The following is a 25,485-nucleotide window of genomic DNA, read 5'->3' as shown; positions in this document are numbered from 1 at the left end:
TACATCCTCGATAAAAACTTTTCACTGCTTCTAACAACTTTCCTCCCACACCATATATTCTTAATACCTTCCACAGAGCATCTCTATCAACTCTATCATATGCCTTCTCCAGATCCATAAATGCTACATACAAATCCATTTGCTTTTCTAAGTATTTCTCACATACATTCTTCAAAGCAAATACCTGATCCACACATCCTCTACCACTTCTGAAACCACACTGCTCTTCCCCAATCTGATGCTCTGTACATGCCTTCACCCTCTCAATCAATACCCTCCCATATAATTTACCAGGAATACTCAACAAACTTATACCTCTGTAATTTGAGCACTCACTCTTATCCCCTTTGCCTTTGTACAATGGCACCATGCACGCATTCCGCCAATCCTCAGGCACCTCAGCATGAGTCATACATACATTAAATAACCTTACCAACCAGTCAACAATACAGTCACCCCCTTTTTTAATAAATTCCACTGCAATACCATCCAAACCTGCTGCCTTGCCGGCTTTCATCTTCCGCAAAGCTTTCACTACCTCTTCTCTGTTTACCAAATCATTTTCCCTAACCCTCTCACTTTGCACACCACCTCGACCAAAACACCCTATATCTGCCACTCTATCATCAAACACATTCAACAAACCTTCAAAATACTCACTCCATCTCCTTCTCACATCACCACTACTTGTTATCACCTCCCCACTTGCGCCCTTCACCGAAGTTCCCATTTGCTCCCTTGTCTTACGCACTTTATTTACCTCCCTCCAGAACATCTTTTTATTCTCCCTGAAATTTAATGATACTCTCTCACCCCAACTCTCATTTGCCCTTTTTTTCACCTCTTGCACCTTTCTCTTGACCTACTGTCTCTTTCTTTTATACATCTCCCACTCAATTGCATTTTTTCCCTGCAAAAATCGTCCAAATGCCTCTCTCTTCTCTTTCACTAATACTCTTACTTCTTCATCCCACCACTCACTACCCTTTGTAATCAACCCACCTCCCACTCTTCTCATGCCACAAGCATCTTTTGCGCAATCCATCACTGATTCCCTAAATACATGCCATTCCTCCCCCACTCCCCTTACTTCCATTGTTCTCACCTTTTTCCATTCTGTACTCAGTCTCTCCTGGTACTTCCTCACACAGGTCTCCTTCTCAAGCGCACTTACTCTCACCACCCTCTTCACCCCAACATATATATATATATATATATATATATATATATATATATATATATATATATATATATATATATATATATATATATATATATATATATATATATTTATTTTTTATTTTTCTTATTATACTTTGTCGCTGTCTCCCGCGTTTGCGATTTATATATATATATATATATATACCTCGCAAACGCGGGAGACAGCGACAAAGTATAATAAAAAAAATAAAAAATAAATATATATATATATACTTTTTTTTCTTAAAGATTTGGTAAAATACCAAACATAATGGGAAAAACTATAAGAAATATACTAACACTAGCAAAAATAAACATGTGCTCTTTCTGAACATAAAAATACAATTTACTCTTAATACATTAATCTCCCTCTTCTTTACTCTACTTAACAATTCTTACGCCTCAATTTTATAAAACAAGTACATGAAATAACTGAGATGTGTACAGATTAATACTATACATTTACCCAACAGTGTTGTATCACGTCTTATCTAAGAGTCCATTTTATAAGGAGAAAGCTAGACTGACAGCTTGTAAACATTGCACCACTTTTTCTATTCTTGAATACAAATGCTTTCTATTATTATATTTTTGTCTCTTACATCTTTTTTCTTCTATGATTTGTAACAATAGTTGAACAATAGTTGAAATATTTACTATTGATTTATTCACAATCTAATAAACAAAATTTCGTATTATGACATATAATAATAAGATTTTTCAAAAGAATGTAGTCTATCCTGATAATTTAACTTAGAAAACTCAATATACCATAACTTAAAGAAAATCGAATAATATCATGGATAACTAAACCAACTTTTGATATAGAGGTAGATACTGTAATACCGTCTTATGGCCGTCTCCACCTGACAGTCCGTGAAGATTCTACCACTATGGCAACAACAGTACAGTTATAATATGAGATAACAATGTGCTTCATCGTCTAATATACTGGCATAAACACTAATATATGATCTCTTACACACATACACACTCCTTCATTTTATCTTTCTTCCTCGCCTGTTGCTCTCTCGCTTAACGCAGTCTCCACTCAACACAGTCATATATACCTTCATCCTCTGGAATCCCATCCTCTATACTCTCCTGAATTCACTCATATCTCTAACCTGTCCCTTTTATCTGTGTTATATACCTCCCACTCTCATCCCCCTCATGTCTCACTCTGTAACTCTCTTTACATCCTGTCTGAATCCTGAGGAAGAAAACCTCACATCTAGTCCCCTCCATGTCCTTTTGTTACTCCAACGTTTACATGTCACACTGCCCGAGGTATAGCGATGCACCTCACCTGTCATCAAGTTTCTTAACACTTGGAAAGGAACATGGGTTTTTAGCTAAGCTTGAGGAGGAAAACAGAAAGCCTCGGCAGCGAAATGGAAATGCTGGAGATGAAACAAAATATGGAGGTTCTGGTGGGGAGGATGGTGGAACCTATAGTGAAAGTCACTTCACCAATTAGTATGTTAAATGTGTCTCTCGCCAAAGAGGCTTTTGTTTGAAATGATGAGATAGAGAATATTGATCTTATGAAGGTGATCATGATAACAATACACCGATGGGGAAGGATATAAGAAACAAAGTTAAATTTTGGAATGTGAATAGTCTTCGCAAAGTACTGACTGATTTCCATTATCATGTATTAGATTATGATAATGACGTATTGACAGTGCAGGAAACAGGAGATCGAGATGGCAAACTTCTCCCTCTAAAGAACTAACGGAACTTTATTCGAAAGCAGATGCAGGCTTCAGGGGACTGTTTATTCTTATCAAAAGAGGCGTACCTGGAGAATTACTTAAACCCCAATGATATCTGAGAGAATTTGGTACATAGGAGTCATGATAAGCGTTGCTGAGGGCTTTATATACCTAGTTTATGTGTATGTGTGTAAGAATCATTGTATTCAGGATAAGAGTTGTTGAGGGCTTTGAAAACTTAGTTAATATGTTTGTAAATCATAATTCACTTAGATGAGGTAATCTACCTGATTGTTTATTTCTTGGACCTAGACTGATAGTGAGGGATCCGGATGCCAGGGATGACGAGCTTGGCTTCAAAGGCATTAGGATTTGGATTGGTGCAATTTGGCATCAGTTCCATAGTGATTGTCATGATGCCAGGTTACACGAGGATAATTCACTTACATATTTAAGGGGATGGAGGATTGATTGACTATGTTTGGTTGGTGAATACACAGGGTATGGAAAGACATTGTAAAGTAGTCCCTGAGTTAGTGAGTGATCACTTTACACTATGTATTGAGCCTCCACTGGACAAAGTGTGTGTTCGTTACAGTAGTACAAGATTCACGATGGATGGGAATGAATATGACGACTTCATAAACCAGATGAAGGATTGGTCCTATGAAATTCAGCCTCATGCTGTAGACAGCTTCTGTGAAGATTAAGTACGGCAGTCGAGAGGAAACTCTCACCAAGAATGTTTCGGAGGAAATTGCTTTACAATAAGTAGCAAAGGCGTGTGGTGTGGCCAGGCGGGAGGCTAAGGAAAAGTATCGGTGCAATTTCCTGGAAAAAAAAAAATTGCTGGTGTAAAGACACCAGAGGAAATCTGGGGTGAAGCTGATCGAGTGAGAGAGGAGTGAGGAGAGGATCTGGTGTAGCTGCTGATCCACAGACGGTGGCTGATGACTGGATAAAGAAGTGGGCGGAAGCTGCCAGTTTAACCATCATTGCCACTGGAGGTTAGACAAGAATTAAGGAATTCTGACTCAGTGAGAAAGGAATTTATACATATTTGTAATAATAGGAAGGAACTATTCGTGCACTAATGTTGCAAGAAAGGAGCTTTTAGTTGCAGTTAAGACTGTAAAGTCTACTGTTCCGGAGACTGATTATATGCTACGTATGACATCTTGAATTGTTTAGTGAGTGTGAACAATGAACCCGTTAAATTATTTAATATGTTCTTCAGAATGGGATAATTGAGGAGAAAGAAGAAGGTGGCTATTATTGTACCTGTGCCAAATGGCAATGGCGGCTACAATCCAAATCTCCTAAGTATCCTCATGTATCAAAACTTTTTTATAAAGATGATAGGATAATGTTGAATAATATATCATACGTCTTGAGTGATAATATTTTCAGTAATTACTATGGTCCTATTAAGGGTAAAGGTAAAGCTGACTGTATTTTAACTTACTTATCTCTTCCTGATGTAGACCTCCAAGGTGCCTTTAATAAGGCAAATAGTCATCTTTCTCTTAACTGATCACAAACTCTTTCGTCTATCTCTGGTGTTGGTAATATGGGCCTGTAAATCAGTTCGACTGTTATTGCCTTACAAACTTTATATATAATTTTTGCTAAAATGAAGTCGATTTTATCAAGAGCTTTAGCAGAGAGCAAGACACCACCGCCTACTGTATTTCCTTGATCACTGTCGCTGGAACTGTATAGTTGGCGAGGATATCTCGGTGTTTGATATCTAGCCAAGATTAAGAAACATCAACTCTGAGATTCTGTTGCGTATACTCCGGACATTGATGTAAAATATTTTCATATGTGACTCAGGAACAACATCACGATGAACATCACACTCAACATCATGCATGACCTTCACTCTCGACCTCACGATGTTGCTACAAAGAGGGTGTAGAGGGAGAACTCCATACAACTGTCCACCCTAACCTGACATTTACACTCATGCAGATCTACACTCACAAACTCCCGATGAACCTAACGCTACACCCATAACCTGCTGAAGATCCTCACCCTACACCCATAGCCTCCCCATGAACCCCACTCTATACCTACAACCTCCAAACAAACTTCATTCTCTATCCATAATCTTCACATGAACCTCATCTTACACTCACAACCATCCTATGAACCTCATCCGACACCCACAACCTTCCCCATGAACCTCATCCTTCACCCAGAACTCTCCCATAAACCTCATCCTACTCCCACAACCTCTTCATGAACCTCATCCTATACTCACGACGTTCCCATAAACCTCGGCCTAGATTTCACCCTCAAACTCATCAATTGTTACCAGTGTCCCAGAAGTCAGATACATCGCAGGTGAGCGGTGCACCGCAGGAAATGCTTGGGGCCAGTAGCATACCTACATTGTGGTGCAATTGCTGAGGTTCAGGGTGAGATCAAGAATGTGGTTGATGGGAAGGTTGAGGGTGCGTCTGAACGTTTGTGTAGGGTGAACACTGGCCTGGATTGCTATTTTCTAACATTGTCATGGGCGCCGGTTGTGAGGCTGAGGGTGAAATTAAGGGTGGAAATTGTAGGAATCTTAAGTATTGCAGTTTGATAGCCCGGATGATGGAACAAGTTACATTATGGAACATCGTAACTGTGCGTCGTCCATTTAAGGGTAGGGCTGAGTCCATTTTAGGGCAGAATTGTGTCTAGTTTAGAAGAGAATTAGGTTTACTTTAGGGCGAGATTGTGTGCAATAAGGATCATGAAAATTAGGCATCTAATGCAGTACCTTTATTGATATTCAGAGGTCATCACATCATCTAACTGCTTTTCAAGAACAACTTCACAGTTTCTTAAGTGGATATTCATAAGGTATTAGACGTTGTGGTATACCACCATTGTGAATTTTACATATATATACCATTTGTTTTTTGTCTTCATATTCTTATAGTGTTATCAAATCTGTTCTAATGTTTCTGTTCGTAATATTATGGCTGTATACGTAAGCTGAATTCATATACAGTGTCTTAACATTTAGAAAGGTCTATAAACAGTTTTATTATGGGCAGAAATAGCTGTAAAGATCCCTCTAACTCTGTAGATGACCAGAGTACAAAAGTTAAAGACAATTCTATAAAGCCATACGATTTTCCCTTTCGTCTTGTTGAGGAGAAACAGAGATGGAACCAGCCAGCCAACCTTGGGTACTGGCAACACCTGTATACGTAGGTTGTTGGAAAGGTAACTGATTTTATAGAACTGAGGCTTCACATTGACCTGACCCTTAAGATCCATCAATCCAAAAGTCGCACGTTAATGGTCAAGGGGAGTACAGTAGAGGTCAGGGTTAGTACAACAGTGATCTAGGGTAAAACGGCAGTCGTCAAAGGTAAAACGGAAGTGGTCAAGGGTATCATGGCAATGGTTAAGAGAAGTACGGCAGTGGCTAAATGGTAGTACAGCAGTGATCAAGGGTAGTTCGCAGCAGTCAAGGGTAATGCGACAGAAGACAAGGGTAGTACGGCAGTGGTCACGGGTTGTATCATTGGTCTTGTCGGACTGTTGTGTTCCACCAGCTGAAAGATCTCTCTACAGACTTCCACTAACGGTGTCACTGCTCCACTATGAGCCACTAGCTCTGTCACTGTTCCACTGCCAGCTACTAGCCTTGTCATTGTTACACTGCCAAACACTAGACCCGTCACTACTCCAGTGTCAGCCACTATCCTCTCACTGCTCTAGTCTAGGCCGTGGTGCCAGGCGCTGTTTCAATGCAACCCACAAACCCTCTTATTGTTCCAACGTGAGCCACTGTTCCAGTATCACTCGTTTCTCATTTTACTGCTTCCGTTGCAGCCACTAGCCCTATTACTGTTTTAGGATCAACCGCTAGCCTTGTCACTGCTCCAATGTCAGTCTTCTGAATTGTCATCGCTCCAGTGTTACACCAGCCCTGCCATTGCTCAAGTGTCAACCACTAGCCCCGCCAGTGCTCTGATGTCAGCCACTAGTCACGTCACTGCTCCATTTTCATCACTATTCCAGTGCCACTTGACCTGTCATTGCCTCAGTGTCGTCTATTATCCCTCTCACTACTCTAGTGTCAGCTACTAGCCTGTCGCTGTTCCACTCCCAGCCACTAACCTTATCACTGCTGTATCTCAGCCACTAGTCCAGTTATTGCTTAAGTGTCAACAGCCATTCTAGCGCCACCCACCAGCCCTATAACCATTCCAATATCTGTCATTGCTTCAGTGTCAGCCACTCGAATCACCACTGTTCCATGTCAGCCATTAACTCTTATCACTGCTACATTGTCAGCCACTACTTTGTCACTGCCCCAGTGTCAGCTTCTTACTCTGTAACTACCGCACTGTCAGCTATTGCCCCAGTGTAAGCTACCAGCCCATTAACTACTACAGTTTCAGCCACTACTCCATTACCTGCTGTCATTTCACTCGTCAGTCATCATTTAAATGTCAGCCACGAGTCCTGTCACTGCTCCAGCGTCATCCTCTGCCTCTGTCACAGCTTCTATGTCTGCCACTAGTCCTTTTACTGCTCCAGTGTCGACCACTTCCGATGTCACTACTCCAGTGTCAGAAAACAGCCTTGTCATTGCTCCAGCGTCAGTCACTAGATCTTGCCACTGCTCTTATGTCAGCCAAAAGACATCTTACTATTCCAGTGTCAGCAGGTAGCCACGTCACTGCTACAGTATCAGCCACTAGCTCTATCATAACTCTAGCTTTAGCCTCTACACCTGTCACAACAGTGTCAGCAACTAGCAGTGTCAATGTTTTAGAGTCGTCAGCCACTAGCCTCATTAGTGCTTCCTTTCTGTCAATGCTATAGTGTCAGCCACTTCTCCATTGTCAGCCATTTAACCAGTGTCAACCCAACAATTTTTCCAGTGTCAGTTAATAACCATGCCATTGCTCCACCGTAAAATATTTCCCACGTCACTGTTCCAGAGTCTGTCGCTAGTCCTGTCACTGTTGCAGTAATGTAATAGCCCTAGTATAAGCTATAAGCCTTGTTACTGTTACAGTGTCAGCCGCTAGTCCTATGACTGCTTTACTGTCTGGCACTGACGCTGTGACTGCTCCCTGTGTCAGTCCTGTCGTTTTACCAATGTCAACCATTATCACTTTCAGTGCTCCAATGTCAGATATCGCTTGTGCATCCACTAGCTCTGTCACTGCTTATTATCAGCCATCAGCCCTGTTATTACTCTAGCGTCAACTATTGGCCAATCACAGCTCCAGTGTCAGCCACTTTCCCGTCACTCATTCAGTGTCAGCCAATGCACCTGCCACAGCTTTAGTATCACCTATTAGTTTTGCTAATACTGTAGTGTCATATACTGTGTCATCCAGAATCCACACCACTACTCCAGTGTCAGCCAGTATTTATGTCACTCCTACAGTGTCAGTCTTGAACCCCTTCAGAGCTTCAGTGTCAACCTCTAGTCCTCTCACTCTTCCACTGTCTCCAGACAGGGCCTATCACTGCTCCAGTATCAGCCTGTATCCACGTCACTGCCTCAGTGTCGACCACTATCCCTGTTACAGCTTCAGTGACAGCCTTTAGTCTCTCACTCGTCCGCTATCAGCCACCAGACCTGTCACTTCTACGGTGTCATCCACCAGCCCTTTCAGAACTCCAGCCAGAGCCACCAGCCTTATCACTGCTACAGTGTCAAATAATAATCCATTATTAGCCAATGTTCCAGTGTTAGCTGCTAGACCATTCACTGCTCTGGTGTCAGCAGCTAACCCTGTTATGGTTCCACTGCTGCCACATCTACACCTCTCACTACTCCAGTGTCAGCCATTAGCCCTATATCCGCTCCGACATTAGCTAGTAGCCCTGTCATTGTTCCACTGACATCCACTGCTCCAGTATCAGCCACTGCTTATTGCTAGCCACTAGTACTGTCACTTAACCAATGTTAACCACAGTCCAGTCATTACTTCAATGTCAGCCGTTAATCCTGTCACTTTTCCAGTGTCAGCCACTGCTCCATCGTCAGATAATAACGGTCCACTGACAACCACTAGTTCTCTTAGTGCTCTAGTGCCAGCCGCAAGCACTTTCACTGTACCAGTGTCGGCCTGGGCAAATGCAAGGAAATGCACTTTAGTGTCAAAGATGTAAATCACAGATACAAAATACTTGGTAAACCTCAACAAGAAGTAAAAATAGAAGAGGACCTTGAAGTGATCAACGGTGAACAGTGCCCAGTTGCATATAAGAAAACCCGTGGGATATCAGTTTTCAAAAATAAGGAGAAACTAGAGCAAGTTCAAAGGCAGTGGGATATCAGTTTTCAAAAAATAAGGAGAAACTAGAGCAAGTTTAAAGCTAGTGGGATATCAGTTTTCAAAGATAAGGAGAAATTAGAGCAAGCTCAAAAAAGAGCAACCAAACTAACCCCTTCAAATATAAGATAGGGCTAAAAATATCCTCTTTAAGAGATCAAAGACTGAGGCGATCTGGTAAAAAAGTTTCAAAATACTAGATATTTCTGACAACAGAATATGTGGGAGTTTCATCACTTTAGACAGAGATTTAGTTTACAGAATTAATGATAAGAAGATAAGAAAAGAAATTACAATATTGGTAAAAATTTTCTTTCACATGTTGAATGCTGGAGGACTGGAATGAACTGACTTCCAACACAGAAATATAAAGACTAGACAAGTATGTCTTTGATATCTGTAAATATCTTCAAATCTAGACTATCAATATTTTTTTCTTTTTTTTCGTCCAGAATCCACCGGCAGGGCAAATGTCGCCAAACTGGTAGGGAACTTTTTCCAGTCCATACTTACGTACGAGAATTCCATGTCTTTTCGCATAAGTGATAGCCTGTCACTGCTCCAGTTTCAGTTACAGCTCGTGTGTTAGGTACTATATATGTTGCTGTTCCAGTGTCGCCACTAGCCCTTTCACTGCTTCATTGCCAATAACTTTTTCTGTCACTGTTGTAGTATCAGCCACTAACCCTGTGCCTGCTATAGAGTCAGTGTCATTGTAATTACCTATTTGTTCTGTTCTGAGAGGGGATTTTTACAGTCAAGGAGCGCCATTTCTTGACCTTTTTGTTATTATATAGCTTCTTAAAGTATTGTATGCTGTCCACATTCACAGTTCTATTATTCAGTTTATTCCAATCATTATTAACCTCTTATTATAAAAGGTCTATTTTACATCTTTTTTAATCAGTCTTGCCTAATCTTACGTTATAGCCACTTGTTCTATCATTGCAAGCGTGAGAGAAATGTTCATACTGTCAGCTAGTAGCTCTCTTAGCGCTCCATTGTCAGCCAAGCGTCCCCTCCTTTATCATCCACTGCGCAAGACTCAACCAGTAGACTACCATTCCAGTGTCAGCCACTAGTCCGAGCGTTGTCCACTCGCCACATCACAATTGCTATTGCAGTCGTCCTTGACTACTGTCAACACTTCATCACACTACCTACCCACCAGCAGTCCACCACTTGTAACCCTTTAGGGCGCTACGGTGCAGTGCGACCACTGAGCACAACGGTACGACTCCTGGGTATGATGTTCTGGGAATTGATTTATCCTTCAAGGGAAATGCTCAAGGCCAGTAATTCAGCATTTCCTTTTTCTAGCCGTGTCAAAGCCTTTACCTAGCCAGGTGTATTTGGTCTTCCAGAGTTACTGACGTCGGGAAAGTTACATCTGTCACATAACCACTTCAAACCACACTCGTTTCTACCACTTGACCATCTCGATTCTATCTTATGGAGATAGAAAAAACTCCACACTTTTGGAATATATGATCCTCCTTTGCGGTGAAAAGTGTGTAAAACTTGTCATCATGCAGCATCTAAATACCAGCGTCATATTTGCTCTATGTGAGAGAAAAATGTCAGTTGTGTCGCTTCAGAAACAGGTGAATACTTTCACCAGAGTGTAGAGACTGCATGTTACATCATCTTCCCGGAAATATCGATAGAGAGAGCATTCCATAAAGTGATACGCAGGTGATGGATCAACTATTCATCTCTCGTATGATCAGACCAGAAACTTCCTCTCTGAGCAAAACCATCCGACCAACCCTATAGTTGTCTCTGGATACCATTCATTGAAGATAATGAGAAATAAGACACAATGTCATCATTATCATCAGTTTTTCAGGAGAGCGTCACCTTCCAGTTGCCATCTCTGAGCCAAGAAAAGTGGTTGAAATAATATGGCCATCTTCGTCATCAGGAGTCTCTTAGCACCAAACAGTTCTGGATCCTAACGGATCTTACTGATAGTCTCCTCTGTGGTCTGAGGGAAAGATGACACTAGTGGGAGGCTGGAGGTCGTGCCAAAACAAAGGCTGCTGGATAGAAGGGAGCTCGTACAGTAAAGAGGAGGTCCTTCAGTAGAGTGGAGGTCGTTGCAACCTGACTCTTGAAGTGAGTAGGACTGACGATTTGGTCCTGGGTTTTGGAATGAGTAGGACTTTTGAAGTGGTCACGGGTCTTAGAGTGAGTGAGACTGTTGACGTAGTTCCGGGTCTTGGAACGTGTGTGAACGTAAAGATTCCTTCCTCAAAGTCAAGTATCCGAGATGCTCAGAGCTACGTTGCAGGTAGAACTAAAGATGCAGATGATAACAACGTTGGAGAAATCAACAGTGTTGGAGGGAAAAGTCGTGATTGCTGAGGATGGAAGGGTTCAGAATGAGTGAGAAACTGGTTTGAAAACGTAGAGATCTTTCAGTTGTTGGATTGTTTGGAAGAAAAGCCTGGAGACCTGAAGACGGGAATACCCGAACTATTGGGGTGATTCAGATTTCTAGAATGATCTTAAATGTTGTAGAGACCAGGAGCACTGGCAGAGCCGCCACGGGTGTTGAAGAAAACAGGAGTACTTCCTGGGAAGTTGGGATTGCTGGAGAACCAATGAACGATGGTGTAACCCGAAGTCTCACGACTGTTAGAGGAAGAGTCGAGCGCGTTGGTGGGGCGACGTCGGTGGCTTTGGTACTGGAGAGTGAGATAGTGCTGGAGGGCCAGCAAAGCTGCAGAAGAAGTGCGATGGAGAAGATGATACCCCAAGTGACTCTCTGGAAGGGATGCTATCGACCAAAAGTGGCCCTTCGGAGAGTGAGCTGTCGAACCTAAGTGACCTTCTGGACGGGGTTCTGTCGAGCTTATATGGCCCCCTGGATGGGCTACTGTCGAACTCAAGTGACCATCCGGATGGGCCACTCTCAGACCTAAGTGCCCCTCTAGACGGGAAGCTGGAGCCCCGTCTCGGCTGAGGAACCTCTTGCTCTGCGACGTAACCTGAGTGTAAGTCAAGAGTCATATCACTCACTCCTATAAAGGAGGTAAACATTCCACATGATGATGTTACAAAATAATTCTATTTCTAAATAAAACTTCTAAGTATGTACAGATTAAGTGATGTTAGAATATCAAAGAATTAATGACAAGAAAGCCACGTGCTAATTATGAACAAATCTCGGGTAGTTGGTAGGTGATATTTCCGTTTCAGGATTTGTTAGTGAAAAACTAAAACCTATCAGTAAACAGTCCATAACATTTATTTCTTTATGGTAAATAGTCCAGTAACAAAGTCCGAAGGCAAAATTTATTCGGTTGTGTCTATGGTAACAAACTAGCGCTTCAAATAGGGTTGATTTTAGATCATTCATCAATGTAAGTCAGCTGTGTTGCTGTAACAATTAGGTGATATCAATGAACATGATGGTAATCATTATTCAGAAACACGAAGGACAAACGTCTTGGTATATACCACGAGATTGATTCATTGCCAATCTCATTTGTGTCACTTTAAGAGAAAATGAAAAACGATTCGTTTATTGTATGGCTGCTAAGTATAGGATGGAAATTGTCTGTTTCATTGCCTCCAATGCAGTTCAGGCTCCACTAAGAATAAGAACAGAATCAACAAAACTTTACCTTATAGCAAAAAATATCTTAACGTTAAATGTCCTTCTTTTAGGGAGAATGTAATTGTTGCTCGTAACTGCTTTGAAAACTTCACAAACCTTCTTATGGAATACATAATTCAAATGGAGTCTTCCTAGGAGGGAGACTTATGGTATAACAAAGCCTACCACTGGTTATAGAAAACAACATAGCTTAACTTTACGGTAATACTTAACTTTACGGTAATACAGTTCTGTATACCTCAGCCCACAGGTTATACAACGGAACACAGCACAGTCCTAGACAGTCGTAAGGTTGGTAATTTTCAGTCACATATTAGCTAAGCTATCCAGTCACATACAGTCACAAACCACAATATAAGTCTCTCCCAGTTACAGTACAGTCTCATTTATACAGTTTACTCCAGCTGTTTACAGTTCTCTAATATATTTGAATCAAAGACAGTCATTTTAAGCCCTTTTCATTCACATGGTTGCAAAATACTAGGTCGAGTTTATAGGGGGAAACATGTTTTGTTATATGGAATATCCCTATAAGAAATTTCGTAACGTCGAAAACTTTACATGAACGATCTATTTCCATATAGATGGCCTTAGTAACCTCACTCAAGTCGTTATGCATTTAGAGAACAAACTGACCTCAGTAATGTCATTGTTTAAGGCGGTGGAAACATTTTGGTGTTGGTGTTGGAGGAGCATGAGGTTCCGGAGTGTGAGGAGGGAGCGCTTGGTGTGAGAGATGAGGATGCAGACCCAGAGCCCCCGGCCGCCGCACGACGCCTCCTGCATCAGTCGCAGCCCCGACACCTCCTCCACAGAACTGGCCACCTCCTCCTCGCTCTCCACCACCATCACCAGCCGACACAACAAGTTCTCCAACATTCCCGCCAGCCTGGTGGTGGGATGGAGGCCATACAGGTAATGGGCCGATGACATATGTAATGGGGATCCAAAAGGCTCACACAGGTAATGGCATAATGAATATGAAATGGGATAAGGTCATAATACTTGTAAATGACAGTCAGTCAGACCTAATGAACTCTTTGACAGCCCTGCCAACATAGATGGGCACAGGTAGTAGGGAAGGGCTCACACAGATAGTGGGACGATAACACATGTTTTGGGATAACAAGATACAAATACTTGTAAATGGTAGTTTGGTAAGGTAGTTAAGTACTTGATTATCCACATGCATGGTGATAAGTAGAAATGAGGAGCTATTTTCCCACTGTCAAGACTCACAAGTATCCTTATGTGTCTGTAGATTTACCTCCCTCAACTTTCTGCTTTATGCTCTCATTTCAGAATCAGGATCCTAAGGAAATTTTCTTTAGCCTAACAATTTCTACTGGACAGACAGTTGTCATTTCATTTCCATTGCAGGGAAATTCTCTTTCTTTCATTTCTAGTCCCTCACCTTACCCCCAGGAGAAAACCCGATCTCATACATGGTCAACAACCGCGAGGCCATATGTACACCATTGAGTATTGTAGCTTCCTCTTGCCTAATAAGACTAGTTCCTTCATACACAACCCAAGACAACACTAATAAATACACACGTGTCCTAGTTTGTGTTGTGTGATTACCTATTTGTACTTTAAAGAAGGGAGTTTTACACACATGGGGCCCCATCTCTAAAATATTCAAACACTATCATACAGATATTTGAACATCTGTATGCTCTTCGCATTCATCATGTCTTCATTCAATTCATTCCATTAATCCACTTCTTTTACACTAAAAGAAATAACTTTTCTCATCTTTTTAACACTTTTATCTTATTTTCGCTTTACTGTTTTCTGGTTGTTTTCTCTATCTCTATGGCTCTCCAAGAACTCTTTACTGTGTACGACGTCAGTCTATTTTGAAATTTAACGGCTATGATCAGGTCACTCCTCATTCTACTCTCCTCCTTGATGAACAGATTTAAGACCTGTAGCTTGATTATAACTGAGCTATCTTAATATTGGTACCACCTTTGTTGCTTTCCTCTGGACCTTCTCAATTAGCTCCGTGCTTCATTAGGTGCGGTGACCAAACTTGAGAAGTATATTTTTGTATTAGCCTTATGTGGGATCTGAATAGCTTGTTCACAAAGTGGAATGCATTTCTAATATCTGGTAACAGACACTTGGTCTCCTTAGGTGAGACTCAGGCAAGAGGCTGGAGACAATGCCGTCACCTGAGTCTCTTTCACACATATATTCCTACGACTTATCTTCTGCTGATGATATTCATATCGGGGCCATTCTCTCGCTGTGACGTATCCTCATTACGTATTTTACTTTGAGCTGAACTTCATTAAACAAGCAACTGTCAATATCCCCTTGTAACCTGACGCTCTCATCAACGCTTTTTACTTCCCTCATGACCTTTGCATCAAATGCAAACGCATTCATGTAGTTCATAACTTCTGGCAAATTAATCACATAGATCAAAAAGAGAAATAGTCCCAAAACAGAACCCTGCGGCACTCCGTTGGTGACCTCAACCCTTTTTAAGAGGGCTTCACTGACATGCCTCATTTATTCTCTTCCACTAAGATAATCTTCTGTCCATCGAAGGAATCTCCTCTTTATTTCTTCCAGGTGTTCCAGGTTCTTAATAAGCCTTCCATGCGGTACAACGTCAAATGCTTTCTGGCAGTCCAGATTGTGTCAATCCACCCAGACTCTTCTTTTGTTTAATACTAACCTCAGTCTCACCAAGCAGCTTCCTTACGCACGACCTTCATCATCCCTAGAACCATATCTCTCACTTAGGCAATTTCTCCTCTGGACAAAGTCATCCATATGCTTTCTGATCATCTTTTCATATCTTACACCTCTTCTTGCTGAACTAGAGACCGGTCTTGTGTGTGTGTGTGTGTGTGTGTGTGTGTGTGTGTGTGTGTGTGTGTGTGTGTGTGTGTGTGTGTGTGTGTGTGTGTGTGTGTGTGTGTGTGTGTGTGTGTGTGTGTGTGTGTGTCTGTCTGTCTGTCTGTCTGTCTGTCTGTTTGTCTGTGTGTGTGTACGTGTCCTGGTATGTGCAAGTGTCTTGATGTGTGGTGAATGCATGTATCCTAGTATGAGCACGTGTCCAAGTTTATGATGCATACACACATCCTGAGTGTGCACGTGTTCTGCTGTCTGCATGTGTCCTAGTATGATGAGGCCGAACTTATCCTGGTTTGTGCATATATTCTGGTGTGTGTTGGTGTCCCAGTGTATGCAGGTGTTCTGGTGCTTGTAGGTGTCGAGATGTGTGCACATTACGGTAGTTTTTATGTATGTGCATGCGAACCTAAGTGGGTTTGCGAGTTTAGCCATTACTTGTAGCATGAATGAGAGTGAATCAGTGTGTGAGTGAATGCTGCTCTCTAGTTGTGTGAATAAGATTTGCTTTTGAGTAAGGGTGACGCTCTGAGTTTCTCGTCTACTGATGGATGTTACCGACATTATCAAAGTGAAGAAGCTACTGGAACAGCTGACATCACTCATGATATTGCAGGCTGAGACGGCTCAACAAGTCCACGAAGGACTCTATCGGAGGGAGGAGTGCTCGAATCAAATCCTGGAAAGGTGGTGGACTCTCGACAAGCGCCAAGTGAGCACAGTGCAACGACCACAAGTGGCGCTTTCGCCAGTAGCGACGGTGCACCACCACAGGCAAAGTTTTCAGTCAGCGTTGCACCCGCTCCGTACCTTTCGTCATTCAGCTTTAGTGAAAGAATTAGGTGCATGGCATCCTAAATTCAATGGATACGTGACGTTGACTAAAGTCTCCTCCCTGGTGCAATCGAAGTAGATTGCATCCTTGATATGTTTGCTTGACGACAAGTGGGTACGAATCCTGCGGTACGGTATAAGTGTAGCAGACGCAACAGGGATAGAGACTGTCCTGGATGCTGTGGAGGCGCATCTTCGGGGACAACAGAAGGTCATCGTGGACCGGAGGGATTTCTACTCAGAGAAGTTAAGAACCGGGTGAAACGTTGGACGACCTTTAGTGTGAAGTGAAAGAAATGGCCAATCTTTATGAGTATTTTTAAGGACTCTTGATGATGAAGTATTGAAATGCATAATTGAGGAGAAGAATTTAAAGTTCAAAGTACCATTAACATATACCAGGCTTCCTAAAATGGTACCATGAACAGTGCAGTGACTAGAGGCCATGTTGGTCATACGTTGGTCAAAATGTCGCGAAACAAACGAAATTGAAAATCACACAGTGAGAGAATTAAGCCTATGTTATGCTTTAGGTGTGGTAAGGATCGTCACAAGGACATGCAAACGCACAAGGCTGTGCATAAGGACTGCTTGAACTACTGCAAGAGGCCATTGTGGGTATTATTTCTGTTTTGGACATCCAGTGAGGGTTAGGTTGGGTATGTTAGTTTAGGTTTGGTTTGTTTGAAACTGATTTTTCTGATGGCTTTTTGATACTTTTTGAATGATTAGTGTCTTCATTTTTATCACAAATCACTTCTTTTTTGTTTCACTCACTCAAATCCCCGATTCCCACTTCAGGTCCCCCACACTCATTTCCCAAATGGTAGCGACTTGCAGAAGATGAAGGTCAGAGTCGTGCAATACACATCAAAAAACCACCGAAAAAAATGATCTTCCACATAGGTCGATGTCAGAAACAGTAATTTTACCCTTTTCTGTGGTGATGTAGAAAATTTGAATAAGCCTCAAGAGAGAAGCTTCGAAGTGGCCTTCGAAGTAGTTCTCAAAACGAGGTGCGAGGGTCAAGCTTGATAACCAGGCCGTTCTTCATCTCCTTGCAGGCGTAAACTTCAACAATTGCCGGTGAGTCGGTCGCCACGGGTGGAGGTTACCGCCACCCACTGGATTCCTGAGTATTTCTTAGTTCGTCCTGGAGACCCCAAGAAGCACTGGTCTTTTCACTCCGGGTCGCCACCCACTCGCCGGCGTGGGGATCTTCGCGACTCACGTGGAGCTGGGAAACAGACACTCGAGCACTATAGTGTCACTCATCAGTTAGGGGAAGGAAGCCCAACCAACTGGTTCGACTCGAATGCACTTGGTGTCCTGCCGGAGGATCTTCTTTCTTATTTTTACTCAGTAAGGCTTAGAAAGTATACGGAGGATCAAGGTAAAACTGAAGCGCCCAGAGTGAGGTGGGTCTTTACCCTCTACCCCACCTTTGTTGTAAGCATGATGATGCATTAACACCACCCCATAGAAGCACAACGAGCATAACACGCCACCGGCGTAGTTGCAACATTCCCAATGGTCTATGGCACGTCACGGACAGCGAGATATGTATGGAGGCCCAGTGTGTATCTAATTGACCAATGATTCTCGTTTTTTCGCTATAGCAGCACCATCCCTTACAGCTGGCGTGCAGAAATCAAGGCACAACTGGATGACTTGCTTCCTAAGGAAGTGATCGAGGAGCTGGACTAACCTACTGTTTGGCGCCATCCCATTGTTCCAGTAGCGAGGGACCTGTTTGGACTGAGGTTGTGTGTGGACTTCACACTCCTTAATCGCTAAAAACGAAGCAGTCTCCTCATGACGCCGTAGCTTCCATAGGACTGGGAACACAATGGTTCACCACCATGGAGGAAAAGATAATAGGGTACTATCAAACTAAGACTGATGACGAGGACCAGGATCTCGCATGCTTCATAACTGGGGATGTTTCAGGTTCAAGCGTGTAGTCACGGGTCTAGTTTCCGTCCGGCGACAAGAACAACCGCCTTGGCGACCAAGCCCTGCGAGACATCCCCAGAGTCAATATCGTAGACGATATCGTGGCTTACGACAGTTCCTACAGACACTATCTGTCCCACGTTATCACCGTCACACAACTTTGTGGTTGACCAGTTTGGCATCACCCTAAAAGTAGTGAATTTTGAGTTTGCAAGAACAAACGTTGAAATCTGTGGCTACGCCATCTCACGCCAAGATTACACAGCACAAGCTCGGAAGGTTAAAACAATATGCTGATATCCTATATAGAACCTCACGGACCTTAGATCGTTTAACGGCTTCGCAAATCAGTTGAATGGCTTCTCTTGAGACGCTGGAGGAGATTCACAGCCCTTCGGAGACCTCCAAGTCTCGAAACGAAAGGTATTGGACCTCAACTCTTGACAGTCTTCGAAAGGGTGAAAGAAATTTTGGTGGTGCCACCTATCCTGCCATTTTTTAACTCGTCGTTACCAACAATGCTGCAGAATGACCCATCAAGGATAAATGGATTCGGTTTTTTTCTCCTACAACGTCTCTGTGAAACCTGGAAGCTTCTTCATTGCGGGGGCGAGATTACTTTGTCCTGTGACGCAGTGATAGTGTTGTAACTAACCGAAGTTCTCTGGGCAGTCCGCAAGTATGGTACCTAACCCACCGGTCTTTTCCAGTATAACCTGAATAATTATCAACGTCCTCTGGCTCCTATTCTCTGCACAAAATTGCTCAGCAAATTCGAGAACCTCGCCTACAGTGGATGCATGAAAAGTTTCTGGGCTGCAGGTTCACAGCTTTCTGGCAGATGAGCTCTTCTCACAGCATTCCTGATGCACCAGTTCAGAATCGTGCCAACGGTGAGGACGCATCACAGCACAAAGACTTGGATCTCGTTCACCCCCTCTGTCATGCCTGCCCTTAACATTGTCTGTGAGGGAGGTCACTTGTTGGCACCTTTCAAGGATCAAACCTAGGATAAAGTACTTGCTGCTGCAACATTGGACGCGGAGTTCGTTGCCTAAAGGGAAATCCTCATCGGTGGGTTCCGTGAAAATCGTCACAACTTGGAACATATGGCCGTACTTGGCACTCTGCAGCCAGCTAACCATGAACGACGGCCTCGCTGCGTACGGCCCGAGGTCCCAGAGCCTCCAAGGATAGGTACTGGAATGCTTGCATGACTGTCATCAGAAAGTGTACCGCATGGAACGTCGGGCTAGGCGGACTGTTTAGTGGCCAGGAATCCAACGAAACATTGAGAATGTAGTCTTCAGGTGCTCCCTGTAACACCCCCCACCCCCTTCCTTTTCTCCCTAAGTAGCAAAATGAACAGTTCTGGCAAGATATGACCTTTGAGGTCTAGTGCATGGATCTGTTTCGGCAGATTACTTCCATGTACCTTTCTGGTCTACTTCGATCACAGGTCCGGGTGGCTGTATGTGTTGTTACACCCATGGACGGCGTCAGCAGCTTATGCAGTGTCATGCGATCTGTATTTGTGAACACTGGCACGCCTGTTGTCATAAAAACCGTCGGAGGTCTACAGTTCACGTCGTCTACGTTACGACGCTTCCTGTCTCTTGCGACGGTAGAATCTGTGACTTCGCCGTACAACTCTAGGCCAACTCTAGGAACACCTGGACGAGAACAACTTCGCTTGTGGACTGTTGGAGCTGAGGAATACTATCCACGCTGAGGGAAGATCGCCAAATAGGTATGTTTCAGCCACCCTATGAGGTCGGCGGTACCTGTGCATTATCGCTCCTTTGCTCCAGAGTGGCAGCGTGCTGCAGATGAATGTGACTCCAGAGATGAGCACCTCAGAAGACAGGCATAGGCACGGCACGACTCCACAGTACGAGAGCTTACCGGCCGTACCCCGGCGCCCTTGTCGACTTGCAGAACTACACGAACGGTCGTTGGTACCGCCTGGGTTTTATCGTCGACAAATGATTTCATCGGGACTACCGCGTCAATATTGGCTGTGACCGCATCCAATGGAGATACAAAGGTTTTGTTCATCCCCATAGACCAATGGTACCAGCTAGTGCCATGACGTCCACGCGTAAGGCAAAGATTCCAGCGGCACCCGACAGCGACCAGCGACCTGACCTATGGCCTTCGCCACGAATAAGTGTAGAGGATAATCCGGACCTACTGCTCTACAGCGCTAGTGGCCGCCAGCGACGAGTACCACGGCGACAGGTGAGGCAGTGGGATTCTCAGACTTGCCGCGACGAAGAGGAAGAAACTCCAGACAAAGTGGATCTTTAAGTCGGTCCATGTCTATGGAAGGTGCGGCGTTTATGTATGTGCGTGCGAACCCAGGTTGGTGAGCGACAGCAGCCCTCTTGTGGCGTGAATGAGTGAATGGGAGAGCGGGCGAGTGCTGCTCTTTAGTGTAGTTGAGAGTTGCTGCTCTATGTTCTCAGTTGCTTGTCTGAATGACTGAGTATGGATAAAGCGGCGTCCAGTTTCATGTTAGAGTGTTACCCTGTAATGGATCAGAAAATGTCCTGAACTCTGCAGGTGTCTTGGTGTGTGTAGGTGTCCTGGTGTGTGCAGGTGTCTTGGTGTGTGCAGGTGTCCTGGTGTGTGCAGGTGTCCTGGTGTGTGCAGCTGTCCAGGTGTGTGCAAGTGTCCTGGTGTGTGCAGGTGTCCTGGTGTGCGCAGGTGTCCTGGTGTGTGCAAAAGAGATCAGGCACTTACCGGTTCAGTCTGTCCAGGTAATCTTGCGTCTCGTGGTTACACATGGTATGGACAGGGTCTGTGTTGTTGATGACGAAGTAGAAGTGAGATGCGACGTACAGGAACTGCCGATGCATCTGGCGTAGCGCCTCTTGTTGTTCTTGCTGTAGCAGGAGATGTTGTTGGTGATGAGAATGAGGAGGTGATGTTGATGGAGGGTGGTGATGATTGGGAGGTGGTAGTGAGGGTGTTGGCGTTGGTGGAAGGTGGTGCTAGTAACTTAGGAGGTGATGTTGGTGTAGGGTAGTGATGTGGTGGGTGGAAGGTGGTGATGGTGATAATGAGGAGGTGATGATGCTGAAGAGTGGTGTCTAAGATATTGAGGTGGTGGTGATGGTGTTGGCGGAAGGTGATGGCGGTAATGATAAGAAAGAGGTGTTAGTGTCGGGCAGTGATGGTGTTTTTGGAATGTGGTGGTAGTGTTGGTGGGGTGGTGGTGTTAGTGGATGGGGGTGGTGGTAACGATGTAGAGGTAGTGCTGGTGTAGGGAGCTGGTGGTAGTACTGAGAAGGTGGTATTGGTGGTGGTAGAGGATGTTGGGGGACAGGTGGGGTTGATGGAGAGCGGTAGTGGTGATGTTGGGAAGGTGATGTTGGTGAAGAGTGGGAATGATGATGCTAAAAATATGGTGTTGATGATGTTGGTAATGGGTAGTGATGGTAATGCTAGGGAGGTGGTAGTAGTGATGTTGGTAGAGGATTGTGACGATGTGAAGGTCTTGATGTTGTAGGGGTTGTGGTGTTGATATAGGGTGATGGTGGTGGTGGTGTTGCTGGGGAGGTGTTGTTGGTGTAGGGTGGTGGTGTTGGTGTTGGGAAGGTGGTGGTGATGGTGGTGGTGGTGGTAAAGGTGGGTGATAGTGTTGATTGAGGGTGGTGATTGTGGTGTTGGTAGAGGATGATGTTGGTGACGAGTGGTGTTAATAATGTTGGGAGGTGGTGGTGTTGGTGGTGATTGAAGGTGGTGTTGCTGTAGGATGATGTTTGTGGATAATGGTGATAGTAAAGTTGGGAGGTGGTGTTGGTGGTGGTAGAGGGTGGTGTTGGTGGAGGATGATGATGGTGAAGAGTAGTGGTGATAATGTTGGGAGGTGGTGTTGGTGGTGGTAGAGGGTGGTGTTGGTGGGATATGATGTTGGTGAAAAGTGGTGATAATAATGTTGCGAGGTGGTGTTGGTGGTAGAAGAGGGTGGTATCGGTGGTGACAGAGAGTGGTGATGGTGATGGGTAAAGGGTAATGGTAGGGAAGATGGTTAGAGGAGGGTAGTGATGACCGTGAGCAACTGGTGATGATGAAAACTGGAGTGAGATTAGGTAGCAGGAAGTCTGTCATCAATGTAGTCAGACCTTCGGAGAGAACTTTCTGTTTGAGAGTAAGTTGTAACGTATCTGGTCATCATTACAAGTACGAGGCTCACCCCACTGACATACAGACTGTTGTAACGTATCTGGTTATTGTTACAAGGGAACAAGGCTCACTCCACTGACATACAGACTATCATAACGTATCTGGTTATTGTTACAAGGGAACAAGGCTCACTCCACTGACATACAGACTGTTGTAGCGTATCTGGTTATTGTTACAAGGGAACAAGGCTCACCCAACTGAGATGAAAACTTGCACATTTGAATATCACATTAGTAGGAACACTAATTTGAACTTGCATTGATATATGAACCAAAGTTTGGACATGATAGATTGCCTCACGCGATAACCTGAATAAGTGGCCTAAAAAGATAACCCCAGGAGATAGCTCTAATAGAGAAAAGTTCACTTGTCTATATATCAATCTTCTCTAACCTGTTATTCATAATAAACCCAACAGAAGATTCCCTAAGAGAAGGCCAACAGACAAATCTGCTTCATTACCGAGCTGTATAACTGTAACAGGTGAATAACTGGCCCCCATCCCTCCTGTTGATACCAATATATCCTCCAAGACAGGCTCTACATACGCTTTCAATTCTCGCCCCTACAATCCTACATCATAGATGGCAACGGTAAGTAAGCCTAGTAGCAGCATTTCCAACCGGTTCACCCCAGAAGGTGGATTGCCAGTTGCATAGCCTTCCAGTAATGGACAAATTAATCATGTTGCGTCAACATACCGAGGATTTAACCCGAGGATGTAACCATAAGAAATAGAACGAAAACGAACAACCTACCAAAAACCTGATCCAAAAGCTAACAAACAGATGGAGGCCAAAAATTGATGCTCTTCAGATGGCCATAAGAAATGGCCCTCTATAAGTAGTCCACAACAGAAGAGAGCCTCTACAGGTGAACAACAAAAGAGAAACGCTATAGACAGCCCACAAAAGAAGAGGACCTCTACGCACAGCCCCTCAACAAGTGGTCAATAGAAAAGAACCTCTACAAATAACCACAACAGAACTCACGTCTTCTACGGGCGTAGGTGGTGAGGGCAGCGTCAGCAGGGAGAAGGGCATGTTGCACTCGTTGTTCTGCAGAAGATGAAGATGATATTGATGGATTCGGGAACGTGTGGTGATTTATATCTCACTATTCACAACAAAGATCATATGTCAAAATAAACACAAGTTTGTAGGAGTTGGCAAGAGACTGAGGACTAGAGGTTGGTAGACGTTAGACGGGGTAAAACTGGGCATAGAAACAGAGAGGATAGAAATGGAGGTCATGGTAAACAGAAGGAAACTTCAGAGGTAGAAACAGTATGTTGTGTAATAGACGATACACATATGATGTAAAGAGAAAGGGCACGAAAAGAGCAGCTGCGGGAAGATCTTTTCGAAAATATGTGACACAGAAATAGTCGACAACATGACACAAAAAGCAAGACACAGGGCAAAATTTTCACTAAATTTGGGCCCTGTAAACAGAGTTTATGGAAACACAAGGCATGGAAACAGAGGTTATGGAGACAGTCACTGGAACATAGGTGTCAGGTATTATATGGAGAGGAAGGACTCGTTAACCTAAGAAGCTCACTAGGTTCTGCTGGAAACTGAGGAGCGTCGCGTTAAGGAAGAGAATGTTGCTGAGGGTGACCTCTCGCAGCTCCTCCAAGGTCACATTGGGGTCCCGTGGGTCATCCTCAAGAGGGTCCTGTTGCTGGTTTAGGAGGTGACATGGGTTCTGGAGGCGGCTAGTTACCCATGGAATGGAGGTCACTAGCACCGTGCCCTCTTGGCCGCCTGTAACACCAGCAGCCACAACGAGCACCAGCACAGCTGTAGAGTACATGACAATATGAGGGAAGGTCAGATAACAGGAGCCATGATGGTCTGTGACGAGGTGAAATGATATATAGACGGAGACGAGAGAGTAAAGCTGGTTCCTCTCCACTCACTAAAGTAGCTGGAAAAAGTAAAGAAGAAGGCCCCTCCCTACCCATCGCTTATAGATGGAGACAGGATAGTAAAACAAAAGAATCCTTCCCACAGAAAACTCCCTCCAGCACCTCCTATGCTGGCATAAAAATAGCTGTGACTAAATGCCTTTTATCGCACAAAGAGTATACTTTCAAGGAAACTTTATATGAAAGATAGATGGAATACACATTCTGATTAGATATCAGCTGTCGGATACCCTGGAAAAGAGAGGCTTTAATTATAACTCTAAGACGAAGAGGAAAAAAATGAAATACACGCATATCGCAACGTCATTCTTCAACAGCCTCATTTATTGAGAAGATCTGGTATTCACTACTTGGGTCGCGGGCCTCACGAGACTCGCGTTTTTCTTGTCTATAGCTCCTGTCGGCATCGTCCTCTTCGTTAAGCCCGGAAGAGAAAGGAGAGATTAATTGAAAATTTGGTTTATATTAATCATAGCAGCGCGGAAGTATTTGAGTATGGGTATCACAGGGAGTAAGGCAACCAGACTTTTTTTTTTCTTTTCAAGGTTATTACCTTTACGTGATGCAAAATACAACGTTCTATATACCAATCGAATCTCCAGTGGCTCTCTGCTTTTTGTAACGCGACAAAAAGGCCATCTAGATATCATTTGAGTTACACAAATATGTTATCAACAAGATACAAAGCGTTATATTTTCCTGTATATTCCTGAGGTATATATATAACAAAATGACTTCAGTAAAATTTTCTCTTTGGATCTGTGACGTTCTTCACGATATCTTCTTTCTGCCTTACATATTGAAGACTTTATATAATGTAGGTTTTAGAGCATCTGAATGACATCAACT

At 43.6% G+C, this 25,485-nt stretch overlaps 1 protein-coding gene across 1 annotated transcript; it reads right to left on the bottom strand.

The window, feature by feature from the left end:
* Window positions 1–5,810: 5,810 nt before the first annotated feature.
* LOC139766175 (uncharacterized) lies at window positions 5,811–25,275 on the bottom strand. Its single transcript, XM_071694446.1, has 6 exons — window positions 25,224–25,275; window positions 24,267–24,508; window positions 23,696–23,761; window positions 21,258–21,400; window positions 13,488–13,740; window positions 5,811–12,219 (listed from the first exon to the last, which is right to left on the bottom strand). The coding sequence occupies exons 1-6, from the start codon at window positions 25,273–25,275 to the stop codon at window positions 11,737–11,739; spliced, it is 1,239 nt and encodes a 412-aa protein (XP_071550547.1). The 3' UTR covers window positions 5,811–11,736.
* Window positions 25,276–25,485: the final 210 nt, after the last annotated feature.

The sequence above is a fragment of the Panulirus ornatus genome, chromosome 57 (assembly GCF_036320965.1).
Source record: "Panulirus ornatus isolate Po-2019 chromosome 57, ASM3632096v1, whole genome shotgun sequence".
NCBI classification, from domain to species: domain Eukaryota; kingdom Metazoa; phylum Arthropoda; class Malacostraca; order Decapoda; family Palinuridae; genus Panulirus; species Panulirus ornatus.
The sequence above is the reverse complement of the archived record's forward strand: the minus strand, read 5'-3'. Positions and strand labels throughout refer to the sequence as shown.

Excerpts from the sequence above, each read along its gene's own strand:
- LOC139766175 (XM_071694446.1), bottom strand. The coding sequence starts at position 25,275 with ATGGCCTTTTTGTCGCGTTACAAAAAGCAGAGAGCCACTGGAGATTCG. Across the intron at positions 21,401-23,695 it reads CACCTACGCCCGTAGAAGAC|CAAGAACAACAAGAGGCGCT; the intron begins GTGAGTTCTGTT and ends CTCCTGCTACAG. Across the intron at positions 13,741-21,257 it reads TACCTGGACAGACTGAACCG|GCTGGCGGGAATGTTGGAGA; the intron begins GTAAGTGCCTGA and ends TCCCACCACCAG.